General features: G+C 44.7%; 1 protein-coding gene across 2 annotated transcripts in view; it reads right to left on the bottom strand.

Moving 5' to 3' along the window:
* The window catches only part of Eph (Eph receptor tyrosine kinase), a gene marked incomplete at its 5' end in the record, with an annotated part of 58259 nt that overhangs the window by 7472 nt on the left and 38258 nt on the right, over positions 1 to 12529 (bottom strand). Inside the window, 3 exon segments of one of the 2 annotated variants that reach the window (XM_022850919.2) lie at positions 877 to 915; positions 1431 to 1507; positions 1823 to 2780. In XM_022850919.2, coding sequence (XP_022706654.1) covers positions 877 to 915; positions 1431 to 1507; positions 1823 to 2780 — 1074 coding nt within the window. 2 annotated transcript variants of the gene reach the window in all.

Raw genomic sequence — 12529 nt, 5'->3', positions numbered from 1 at the left:
GCTGGTATTGTCATAACGTCGTCTAACGGGGAGGTACCGACTCAATGCCATCTAACTCGAACGATGACGGAAGAACATCAACGGCCTCTACTGCCGCTAGGGAACACTTGGGTTATTCTCGTAGCAGGTTTGGCCTTTCAACTGATATAGCACGCACATTTTGGGTTCGCATAAAATTGTCTTTATGCTTTTCTGCATTGAATAATTTCAGGTGCTTGAATGAAGGGTTATACTTGCTGTACCGATAGCTTTGTAGACTCACTATCCTTCGATGCAAGTATGAATAAACATGCGTTCCTATGAAAAAAAATGTGGGCTTACAATACAATATGTACAACACAATACAAATGTGGGCAATACAGAAAAAGTTGTAGCTAACGATTAGGTAAAGAGTATGTGTGAGTACGGTAACAAATTTTTGTATTTATATTTATGATACCCATTTCACCTTAAACCTATATGCGCAAGTTAGTTAGAAGAGGCAGGAATAAGTTTAGCTTACTTAGGTTACTGATAGAATAACGACATTATGGAGGGTTATATAGGTTACTAGGTTGCATAGCTTCAATAAACATCTGATCTTTTGAGTAGAATCAATCAACGGTGATTTGATCAGTATGCAGCGAGTACACCGCCAAAGAAGGCACATGAAAAGTGGTCTTTGAAGCATTTTTTTTGAAGTAATGGTTCTCCGATGTTATGTACGGAACGCTAGAAATATGTGCAATTTTTTAGAGGTCATGCTTAACCAATCGGCCAAGTATTGCCAAAATAGCAATAAACCCTTGGTTCTATGGAGCTTCACAACTATATCGGTTTAAAGGTTTCGACTTTAATATAACAATCTATAGCGACAAGGTTGTGGGGTATACTTACAGAGAGGCGTTGTCTGCACCAGGGGCCCTTGATCCACCACTGCGAACAGATGTTAAGTAGCAGGCAAATTGTTAGCTGAGTAAGAAACAGAACCGATGGCCAGTATTGCGCATCTTTGAGTGTCTATGAAAGTTTATTAAAGCAATATCTGTGCACAGATACAGGTATAATTAGAGTGGGATAGAACGCAAATGCTTGCAAATATAAAACATGTATATATATATATATATATATATATATATATATATATATATAGAAAAAAATACAGAAGCACCAATCATAAAATCTGTTACCTTTGTTTTTCTGTAACTTATCTTGTGCAGCAGGTTAAAGGAACTCAAAGAGCTTTTACTAGTCATGCGTAGGAAAGGAAGAGGGGAAGCAACATAGGGTAGACGTTTGCCCCATTTACGTTTGTTTACCACAGCTTTTCTTTAACTACGAGTTGTAACGAGATTCATGCTGCTCACGATAATCTAGCCGAAATGTTGAGAAATCGATTAATTAAAATGGATTCAATGAAAAGCGGCAAAAGCATTAGAGATTGCACTTACTTTTCTTACCTTCCCCGTTCCGATACTCGAGAGTGTCACAGTCGCTTGGCTGTTTCTTATTACACTCTTCATTATTCCTGAAGATAAATTACACACAATCGCCGTCATTGTTGATTTTAGATAGTGACAAATCGATTGTTTACATAATATACACCTTCATTGGATTGTAACAACTGCTAGCTATGTATATATGTATATATATCACGTGAAGCTTTAGACTTCCGTCAGTGTCGTCGAGAGTAGCCCGTTTGCATGCTACTCACGCTTATATGGGTTAATATTTACGTACGATTGACGCTGGATGCTGTAGACAAGTTAAACAGGTCGGCTATGAACTCTAGCGAAAGCATTCATTCAAAATGAACGCTGGCTATCAGTGAAAAACTACGTACCTTTTCACGTAAAGGAAGGCCACTACTAACGCAATGATGACAATTACTACGACAACAGACAAGCCGACGATCACGGTCACTTGACCACTGGTACTAGAATCAGTAGCTCCTTCTGACTGGCGCAAGCCTGAATGGCCGGAACCCCCGACCGATGCCGAACCGCTCATGCCACCGATTCCCGCCAAGGGTGAGCCCTGTTGGATTCCCGTTGTACGGTACAATGCCTCGCTGTATTCGCCAAAACCTCGTTGCGTGCGAACGCGCACTTGGAAGCCGTATTCGGTGTTTGCCATGAGGTTGCCAATGGAAATCTGTGTCATATTTGTCTGAACGATCGTTTCGTTCTTTGAGAACTTCCGCGGAAAGTAGCGAATCTCGTAACGCTCTATTGTAGTGTCAGTACTGCTACTTGCACTCTTCGGCGGGTCCCAGTTGAGCATGATTTCGTTTATACGCACAGGTCGAGCGAAGACCTTCTTGATGACGAATGCCACTGATGGCTCGGTACGAACAAGTATTTCTGCCTTGCGCAGTTCTTCTCCAGCAACCGGCGTAACACCGTTCTCGGCGAACACCTCAAAGCGATAGCGAGTCACAGGACTAAGACCTGACACCGTCACGCGCGTTTCGTTAAATCCGCTCTGAGCGGGCGTATAGGTTGCTTGGGCACCGCACGCGTCACAGCGCACACGGTATGTTGTATCGCGTCGCCCGCCATCATCTCTCGGTTGGTTCCATACTAGAATTACGGTGCTCTGATCAACAAACGCAAACGTGAGATTCTGGGGCGCTCTAGGCGGCTGGGTACACGCCATTGACTTTGGATCGCTGGGTGAACGGAAGAAGCCTTCGATGCACTGACACTCGGGAGAACCTTCGATCAGTGCTTCACTGTTACGTGGACACGGCTGACAGGGAGCGTCGCCAACCGTCGATTTGAACATTCCGTGTGGACACGCTGCAAAAACAGAATGAAATAAAAGGGGGGACATCGCAATAACACACATTGTGTTAAACGATATGTACTATATCAATACATAATAATACGTAGATGTTATCTATAGGTTGGATCAGATGTGACAGCATGTAACGTAATGTATGTTTTTACCATTAGTACGATGCTCTTAAAGACGGTCAATAATGCATGCAATCCCGTGCAAACGCTACCGCGATTATTTCAGGTATTAAACGAGCCATTAGAGAACGGCTGCTCGCAAAAGCATGGGTAGGTCGCTATGCATACGTGACAATGAACGAGCCAAACCAATGGACTATTTATCGAGATGTTCGCGCACTATACGCAATGGCAGCTTCTGTTCTTTCCTGCTCGTTCAAGCTAGCTTCTACCTGAACTAGCAGGTTCTTTGCTCTCTTTTACACACCGTCTATTCCCTCTGCCGTTTTGGCCTGTTCGATTCGCAGACGGGCCTATGGCCGTGCTTAGCTATCGTTGCTCGTTGTCATTCCTCGTCAGCTAACCAGTTTCAAGCGGGCAGAACTCTTCTGGATATTTGCCAGGGCTCCATCGGAACTTAACTACTCTGACCGAAGCACCCTACGAGTCTACTCCAGCAATAAGCGGCGATAGTAGCCATTCTGTGCTGTAGTGCAAATAACAGACAAAACGCTCTTACATGTCTAATTTCCTTCTACTATTCAGACTACTGCTTATTGAAATATGATCATTCGTAGGGTGATGACCGTACGTTTGATCCACTGTACACAGACGAGTGCTGATATCGCACTGTGATACATTTGGGGTCCCTGGGAGCGACAACTGCTTCGTACCTGGGCCATATTAGGGCCTATCTGTCAAAATTGGATCGGTAGATGAGCACCACTACGGTTACTACAGTCGGCTGTAGGCCTCAATGGCTTGCGTATAGCGCTTTGCGCCTAGAGGGTGATGATCCAGTCCATCCCGTACCTAATCAAGGACAAATAATCCGCCAAGAGCAATATAATATACTGAACATTCGGTTCAAATATCAGCCTATATCATTGGTTGTCATCGGCGAGATCAACTATATATTGCATACAGGTGCTAGAACGCCTAGGCGTGTCCAGGGATACGGATAAATCCTGTGTAATCCTTTCTTTTTGTCTAATGCACTTCCCTGGGTCAGAAGGTTTCGTTTTATAAAAGATGTCTCTTATCTTGCAATGATCTGCTTGTCAGATAATGACACTACACTGAATATACGTAGAATAAACTATTAGCATAGAGCTGCACCGAGCGAACACAGAGAGAACGCCGATGTAGCATCGGTACGATTAATACATACGATTAGAACATACGCAAAACGCTTTTTACTGACCTCGCAAATATAAAAGTAGCATAAAACCTAACATGCACGCACTACATTAAGGAAATGTGAAATCGGACACACAAATTGAACCTATCCAGACAAGTGTATTTGACGACGATTACCCGTCACTATTTCAACCCTATTATATTTGTTTCAATATATCTAGAAACAGTTCCTCGTTTGTTAAGCATGGGTCAATAGATGAGTCCATTTGCCGTGGAATCATGCAGCCTTCATTTTTTCCGTTCCTCTTAGAACTTTTGCGTCTCTCAGTCGACTGACTCCTTGCCGTCATCCACGTCGATGTCATTGTCGTTCATCGCTGCGGCTGCTGCTGCCATGAACTGCGGCAGCACCGTTGTCTGCGCAGTGCTCCAAAAGTTGCCCGACAAGAGCGGCAAATTTCATTACATCAATGACACCCCCGGGACACGAGCGAATTCCCCTGGCGTAGAAGGGGAAGTTTCGGTAGTCTCACGGCTCAACCCAGTTCTGCCGTCCCTATCTCTGCCGTCTATTTTACCGCCACGTTAGTTCCTGGGTTCGTCGGTGCTTTAGTTGCCGCTGTTGCTGACCGAACCGTTGTCGATTGGTCCAGTGGTCTTTTGCATAGAATTTATATTACCCGATTTCGTTTCATCGCCCCGATCGACGTTCGTGCCGGAGTCCACCGTTACGAAGCGGTGAGGCGATCCACACGAAGCGTGTCTGTACTGGCGAAGGAACGAGTCATGGCACGTAGCCACGCCGCTAGGTGAAGGGCATAGTGAGAATAGATGGGTGGAAGCTTCTGGTAGCTAATTCGAAATAATAATCAACTTAATCGGCAGCAGCAGCAGTGGTAGTAACACCGCCAATCTAGTTATATGGATTTCAAATGGTGCGAATGTGGGTTTGCGAGCGGAAGCACGTGGAAGGGACAGAGTTCGGGAGAGCCCCAAAGGGACGACAAACCCATTGCTGTTCCCGTTGGTCCTGATGCTGCAGTACTCGGAAAGCATCGGCCGGTGGTCTCCCTGGTGCGTTTCCTTCGCCTTTTTCGTCGTTTTGCAATTTGGAGTGTCAAATTAGTGGGGCGGCCTTGTACCGAACGAATCCGTCGCGGTCGTGGCAACGTTGGACCCTCCTTGTCAATTGCTGGATTTGATGGCCAGTAGCTTGGACTGCGGCTCCGTTGCGTACAAATGACGGTAGGACTAGTCTTATTACAGTGCAAACGGTCCCTGCTTACAACGACTAATGTTGACTAGTTCATCTTCAGCCAACTCGAGGAATAGCCAGCCACTGGCTAACAAACCGAAAGCTGAACTAATGTAAAATGATTCAGATTACATTGCTCAACACAAGGTATTTTCCTGTACATTTTACTTTTTACGAGGGGGAGAATGCCGACAACAAAGACACTTGTATTCAGTGCGCTAAGGCAGTAGCACAGATAAACGTAAGTCGAAATATTTGTCAGAACCAATACGGTAATCCATTATTGCTAAGGACGAGAAAAAGGGAATAACATATGGCATCATAAAGGTTTAGTACAGGACGCTTGGCAACAGCTTCTCCAGAGTTACATAGTACCCTTTAAGGTCATCATAATCTCGTTATAAACTTATCTGGATACACGAGATACAACCTTTTTTTAGTCTGTCGTCTTATACGCAACACTCATCTCAGTCTGCCTGCCTCGTGTACCTTCCAGTGCAGCGATGCTCATATATACGGCTCCTGTTATACTTTTTTTTCGTGTGAACGACAATTACCATCACCGCACATTTAAGCAAATATTCACTGGATCCGCACTCACTTATAGAAACAAATACTCACGTACTAGCAGAATCAGAAGATCACCAATGATCGTTAGCATCGTCATTATTTGCGTCACAGCTTCGCAGTACCGTACATCTTAGTCGTCGTACTCGAACCCTTTCAAATTTAAACCTTCGTAGCGTTTGCTGCCACTGCTAATGTAATAAGTTTATCGGTAGAGCTTTGCCACCCGTCCGTCCGCCCGTCCGCCTGCTTTTTTTGTCAGCCGGACAACTGTCCATAGCTCGAGTAATCTGCTCATACAAAACAAATGAGCTATACTTTCAATACTTCGCTTACTCATGAGAACGGGTCGACTGGAGTCGAGTCAGCTATTTGTCGATAAACTGCATACCCGCAATGAAAGGTAAAAGTAATGCCGAAGCTCGGCGGCATCTCACCCAAGATCGATGAGTTTTCCAGGTGCTGAAGCAAAGGTAATCGAGAGTGCTCGCATTGAGGACTTCTTTGCTTCTTGCTTCACTTCTTCTTTAATCCTCTCACTTTATTACGTCCTCGAATACGTTATGTTTCATGACGGCTTTTTAGTAGAAGGAGAGACGCTAACAAAGTGTTAGCATTGTTCTTTTCCACCACTCAACCATTTTTCCGTCTTTTATTCTCGTTTTCCACGAGCTATAAAGCCAGACCGTAGTCCCTTTTTCCTCCACCATAAACTCTAAGCGGACTCTTCTCACTGCTCTGCTCTGATTTTTAGAATAAATCCAGGAGCAAGGGCGCACCGACCCCTAGGCAACGGTCTCTTTGCAGCGCCCCCTTATGTCTCGTAGGGAAACCTCCAGTTTGAAACTTACTGTTCACTGGCTCTCCCTTAGCCCCACTTTGCCTGCGTTTTTTTTCCAAATAGGCCCTCTCCAATTGTTCTTTAAATATGCATAGGCCTGTTCGTTTCCTTTGTCTGCCTTGTGGTCTGCTGTGTCCAACCTCCTTCTGAACTGCTTTATTCTCATCTACTGCCGCCACCATAGACGAGGGCCAGAGGAGAAGGCTACGCTTGACCACCATTGGTACCTTTTATGTCCCTTTGTCTTGCTCGAGTATAACCCCACCTAAGATCACCGCCCATGAGCCTACCCCTGCTCCGCGCAAGACAGTAAGCAACCTCCTCTACCCGGAGAAGATTTATTTGCATGTGAACAAAAAAACCAAACAATGATTTTTTCTTTCACAAAAAAAGTGCACCCCTGTGCCACCGCTGTCATCATAGGCCTTCATTATGTCATTGTGTTTGCCTGGATATGTCCCCATGCACACCTCCAAATAAAACGACTTGAGTAAACAACAGATTATCTAAAGCTGTATGCGATACACGAACGGAATAAATTGTCGTAGCAGGACTGGTTAATACTCTAGAGGTCTGCTGTGAACAAGCGAAAACCTACGTAATATCTACAGTTCACGCAGCCCTTAATTAACCTTTTCTGGTACAGTGCAACGCTATTACGGCCTATATATAGCTAGCAATCCTTGCAAGGACGTTCTGCCATATCGAAAACTACGTTTTTCAGGTTCCCCTGCAAAGTCGCCTATTTCTGATACTGCTAGTTGATTCAAGAAGTCTTAGCATTTGGAACGTCACAAATAATAACAATCGCATTTATCGAGAGAAAAGAAGTACGTATAATAAAAGGTCTGCAGCGTTGATCTTCAACAACGGTCTTGACTTTTAGTAAAGCTTTCGTTTATCGAAAAACAGATGAAACCCAGATGAAAGGCAGATGGACATTCCAAACCCTGAAGGTCACCGGCAGCTCCCTTGTGCGCATCTTAGAACAGCACATAAATAACGCTTTGTGCGCAGTATTTCTTGACGTAGTAATACCCAAACTGTACGAGCGCATAATTCAATCGTCCTTCCATCGACATAAAAATATACCTATTATATAAAAAAATAGAATGTTATTTATCCGTGCTTTTAATTTAAAACAAAAAGAGCTCTTTGCGGAAGTATGAACGTAGCTTCTGCCAAATCATGCCTGCTCCGATAGCATGTTTCGTGTTCAGATAATACTACTGGTGCCTTCGGTGATGAAAACCCTGTAGTGTACCTGTTCGCACGTACGTACGTACGTCGCGTACGTATACATGTTTGGCGAACCTAGCAATTTTAACCGAAGCACACTTTTGCCGGATAAGAGCGGTATCGATAAACGCTATTTATTCTACGTGTCGGTGGAAAATTTCGTGCACGTAACTGGATCAATGAACAGAAACGTCAACGGTAGCGGTGCGATGACAGCAGTGTGTTTCTCAATTGCTGCGTACTCTCATTTGCCCTAGAACCTCTCATGAGTAGAGCCATGTTCGCGCCCATATCCGCCCTGCCTAGGAGGCGACGAAAAATTCGATACGTAGAAAGGAATTTGCTTTCGCCAACATCGCCCTCAGAAACGGCAAAGATAGCCCTCGAAGCGATAATAAAGCCAGCAGAATCCGTAACAGTAGGTAGCATCAACATCAAGGGGAGAATCAGCAACAATACCATGAACGACTAGACGACCTTTAACAGCAGTTGGAAGGCAGCTACTCTGTCCTCTGAACCTTGCAGAACCTGCAGTTGGCTTTACCAAGTAACCTCCTTCGATTTCACCTTTCTCCTTTTAGATTGTTCACAAGCCGCTGTAGCTGTCAATTGTCCATCGGTTCTTACCACAAAACTCTTCCTGCATCGCTTAGTAGGGGAACATCAATGGAAAGCCGACGCTGCCTCGTCGTTGGGCGACTATCAAGCTTGCGTTTAATAGCTCGGGGTTATGTCGCATTTTCAGGCTGAGCAACGCCAATATGCCTTGAGCGAAAGCGGCAGATACACAAAGGTGAAAATGATTAGCAATTAACAAGAGTGTGAACAACACCAATGCGATAGCCTTAACTCACCTGAGTTAACTGTTGGATGGGCAGATGCCCCGGGGCAGCAGCGCCTTTTATGCTGACTCAGCCCATATGCAAGTACTACGTGTAGGTAATGGTGGCTTTTTGACTTTCGGGCATAGCTAACTGTTCGCATCAGGCTGAAAACTTTTACACCCGACGCTAACTATCTGGCAACATAAATAGAGTTCTTGATACGACCGAGAACATATGATTTTTTTCGATGACAGCGCGCATGCATCCATCTGTCGTTAAATCATGGAAAGTATTGTTAAAATTTATTGTCCCTACAGACCATAGACAGCAGCAGCAACCGTCTAGAAGTAAAAGATCTCTTTCGAAATAAATAGCACCTCTGATATTAACTAGTGGCTGTGTGAAAAAGTTGTTTTCAGTTTCGATCCCACAACGGACGGCGGCCGGTAGCTTAAGCAACAGTAACAGGAGGGAATGCTCTGATGAAAGGGAGGCATTAAAAGGAAATGGAGGGGGTGAGAGGGGAATCAGAAACTAGGAAACCGGGGAGATGACTGTTGGAAGGTAAGCGGAACAACCAAACGAAGTGCGCTTTCGTTGTCCACCGTCAGCTTGCCTTGCTGCTACTCGTTGGCCCGTCGGTTGCTTGGATTCTTCGGTGGAGGGGTCGAGGGCTGGGTTTAGATAAGTCGTGATGAATACCGTCCGCCTGCTTGCCTGCTGCTGGGCCGTCTGCTTTCCAGCCTTCATCCAGGTGTTTTTGACGTGCAGCGCCCTACCGCGTCTCAGGCTTGCCTAAACAGTCCTGGTCAGTCGCGCCGCTGGAAGCGTTGTTTTTCCCTCATCTCGCCGCGAAAGTCTCACTTTTTCTGCCTTTCTAAAATAACGAGTTCCACCAGATTGGGGCAACTCTTGCATACAAACGCATTCATATAGCCTCCATATGCAGGCACTCTGCCGAAACCCTGCCAAGAGCAGACGAAGAAAGCTAAGCAGGTTTGTGTAACTTCCGAGGCATCGTCATTAGCTCAGGCCACGTAAGGTCAATTCAATACGCTGTCGATAGATGTGAATGAAGAGTTATGTAACCGCCATTAGTAGTAGCTTAAGCTACACACAAATTGTGTTTAAAATGCTTTTTGGTAAAGCAGAATTAAGTAGCAGCTACTTATATCGAGTACTCGACCATTAATATGCACCGCCAATCCAAACGAAGGAGCTATTGTAAGCCATCCGTCTCGAAAGAGATACCTATTCTAACGAGTCCGATAAATAATTATTGTCACTCTGGAAGCTGTAACTAGAAGTTTGCGCCTTGCAGCTCGAGCTCAATAATTAACCATTATTTCTGATTATAATATTTTTCTTCTTAATCTTTGCTGGCTATCCCACGATATTATTATATAGGATAAAATAAGCCGTCCTACGGCAAAGTACAACCAAACAAAATAGGAAATTGTTGACGCTGTCTGTGAGAAGACTATCGGTACGTGAATTGCGAAAATTTCAAATACTAATCGGCGCCTATTTCGTCAGTTTTCTTCATATGAGTCCCTCCTGTTCCCTTTTTCCAGTTGGAGTAGGGCGACTGCGCCTTTGGCTTGCCGCTTTAAGTTGCCCCCGGCCCCATCGAGTGGTGATCACCGAATGAGTCGGGTCTTTGAGGCTCTTTATGCTTTTTAAGATGGAAGAGAGCGTAAGAACCGCTCAACTTGCCGCATCCTTCGCCTGGGCCGTGACCGTTCTGCCAGCAGGATCGGTTGTACAACCCCTCGAGACCATTGATGCCGCCCTGGGGCGTCGAGTTAGCTCCCCTTGTAAAGGAAAAACGTGGGGACTTCACTTCTATCTGACCCAATCCAACAAAAGTGCTCCAACATAATCTCTATTAATAATCCAACAAATAAACTTTAAACATATTCTTGGAAAATTGGGCCAATTGTACTAATACGGAATACCGTTCAAGTTGTTAGCCTCTCCTTGATCGAGTGGCCTACAGGTGAAATACGCCCTTTGTCCTGCAAGATTACTATACGCTGTCCCAAAGAAGAAGAAGGCTAAAGATTCAGGAACGTGTTTTTCGTAATTTATGAACATTTTTACCATCAAAGTAGAATGTGAGATCTTATGTGAGATCAGCTCAGATCTCCCTCTATTCCGCCTTCGCTGATGACTCGTGATATGCGCCACACAAGGGCTCTGTCTGCACCCCACGGTACGGTTCCCCCTACGACGAGTTGTTCGCCCTTCCTTTACTGATAATACCCTTGTACATCCGGAACAATCAGCCGCCACTCCGTTAACATATTTTTTTTTTTGTTATCGCGATATGTATACATTATAAGGTACGCCAAGAAAAAACACGTTATATTAACTTGCCTGGCCCATCGGCCTGACTTCAATTCATCCCCAAAATTTTTCCATAAAGCTACATATCCCGCACAAAAGAGGATCACTTACGTCATCCGTATCCTAAGTTGATTATGCTCTTCATGTTTGGAGTACTCGGTTTGTGCCTTTAAAGAACGGTTTGTTTTGGCCGGCCAATAGAAAACATTTCTCTTTTTTTGCTTTTGAAAAAGACATTTTTGTAGCTCTATAATGTTGTAATATGACGGAAATGCATTTTCACTGTGTAGATGTATACAAATATGCCCATACAACAAAACATATATATTGATTTAATATAATTGATAATAATATAACTGATTTAGATATAAACACAAATTATCTATACAATATCCTTTCAATATGTTTCTGATAAATTTAGGGCCGAGTGAGCAACGGCGTGTGAGTACTTCCGAAGGCAACATAGTCAACAAAGGTAGGGTAAATCCGTTTATATTTAGTGTATAAATGAAAGAAAAATACATTTAGGGGCTCCAAAGAGTTTTTTTCTGCTGTCGAATTCTAAAAATCAACTAACCGCAAATGGTTATCTTTATACAACAGGAATTATAGCAAAGTACAAAATGTTTGTCGAGTGCCAAAATGTTTCTTGCAAAACTGACTTCTCGCTAGTGACAGCCTAACCTAGATTTACAGACGTATACGAGCACTGAAGGGCAAGCCAACGGTAGCTGTACCGAAAAGTTCATGCGTGGTGATGGCCCGTCCATGCTTCTCCACTCAGTCGTGCCGGACCCCGCGCTATTCCTTGCATGCCCCTATTGAAATCCTCATGAAGTCCACGAGGCAGTCTCCAGATTGGCAGCCACGGGAAACCCGTGTACTTATAAGGGTAGGAAAAAGGCAGTTGGATCTGGCTTATGGGTAAGGAACGGGAAAGGGTAACTAGCAGCTAGGGAAGGCCGTGGCCCGTGACGGCTACTCCACACGACGCGTTCCACTCCAGTACTTCTCCTGGCGTAGTCCTGGTCAGCAAGACCCACTCATCTAAGCTGCTAGCTAGCCACCAAACGACGTCGAACAAATCATACCGACCGACGCCATAGGACCCTACGTTGTCCTTATCTTCTATATATAGGTTAAGCATCATCCAGCGGACAGCAGACGGGCACGCCGCCGTCTAGCTCGCCGCTAGGGCGTTCAACCACGCTCATCCACATTCTACCACTATACCGGCGCACACGAACATACACACACACACACTTACATCAACACACAGATCCTCATACACAGTTACATTCATAGACCAACAGCCTAACCTACCGAGTCTACGTTATTTCCCCTACATCTTCCCATACCCCATAGATGCCATGCACTA

Source organism: Varroa jacobsoni, unplaced genomic scaffold, assembly GCF_002532875.2.
Source record: "Varroa jacobsoni isolate VJ856 unplaced genomic scaffold, vjacob_1.0 contig00015, whole genome shotgun sequence".
In the NCBI taxonomy this organism is placed as follows: Eukaryota; Metazoa; Arthropoda; class Arachnida; order Mesostigmata; family Varroidae; genus Varroa; species Varroa jacobsoni.
The sequence above is the reverse complement of the archived record's forward strand: the minus strand, read 5'-3'. Positions and strand labels throughout refer to the sequence as shown.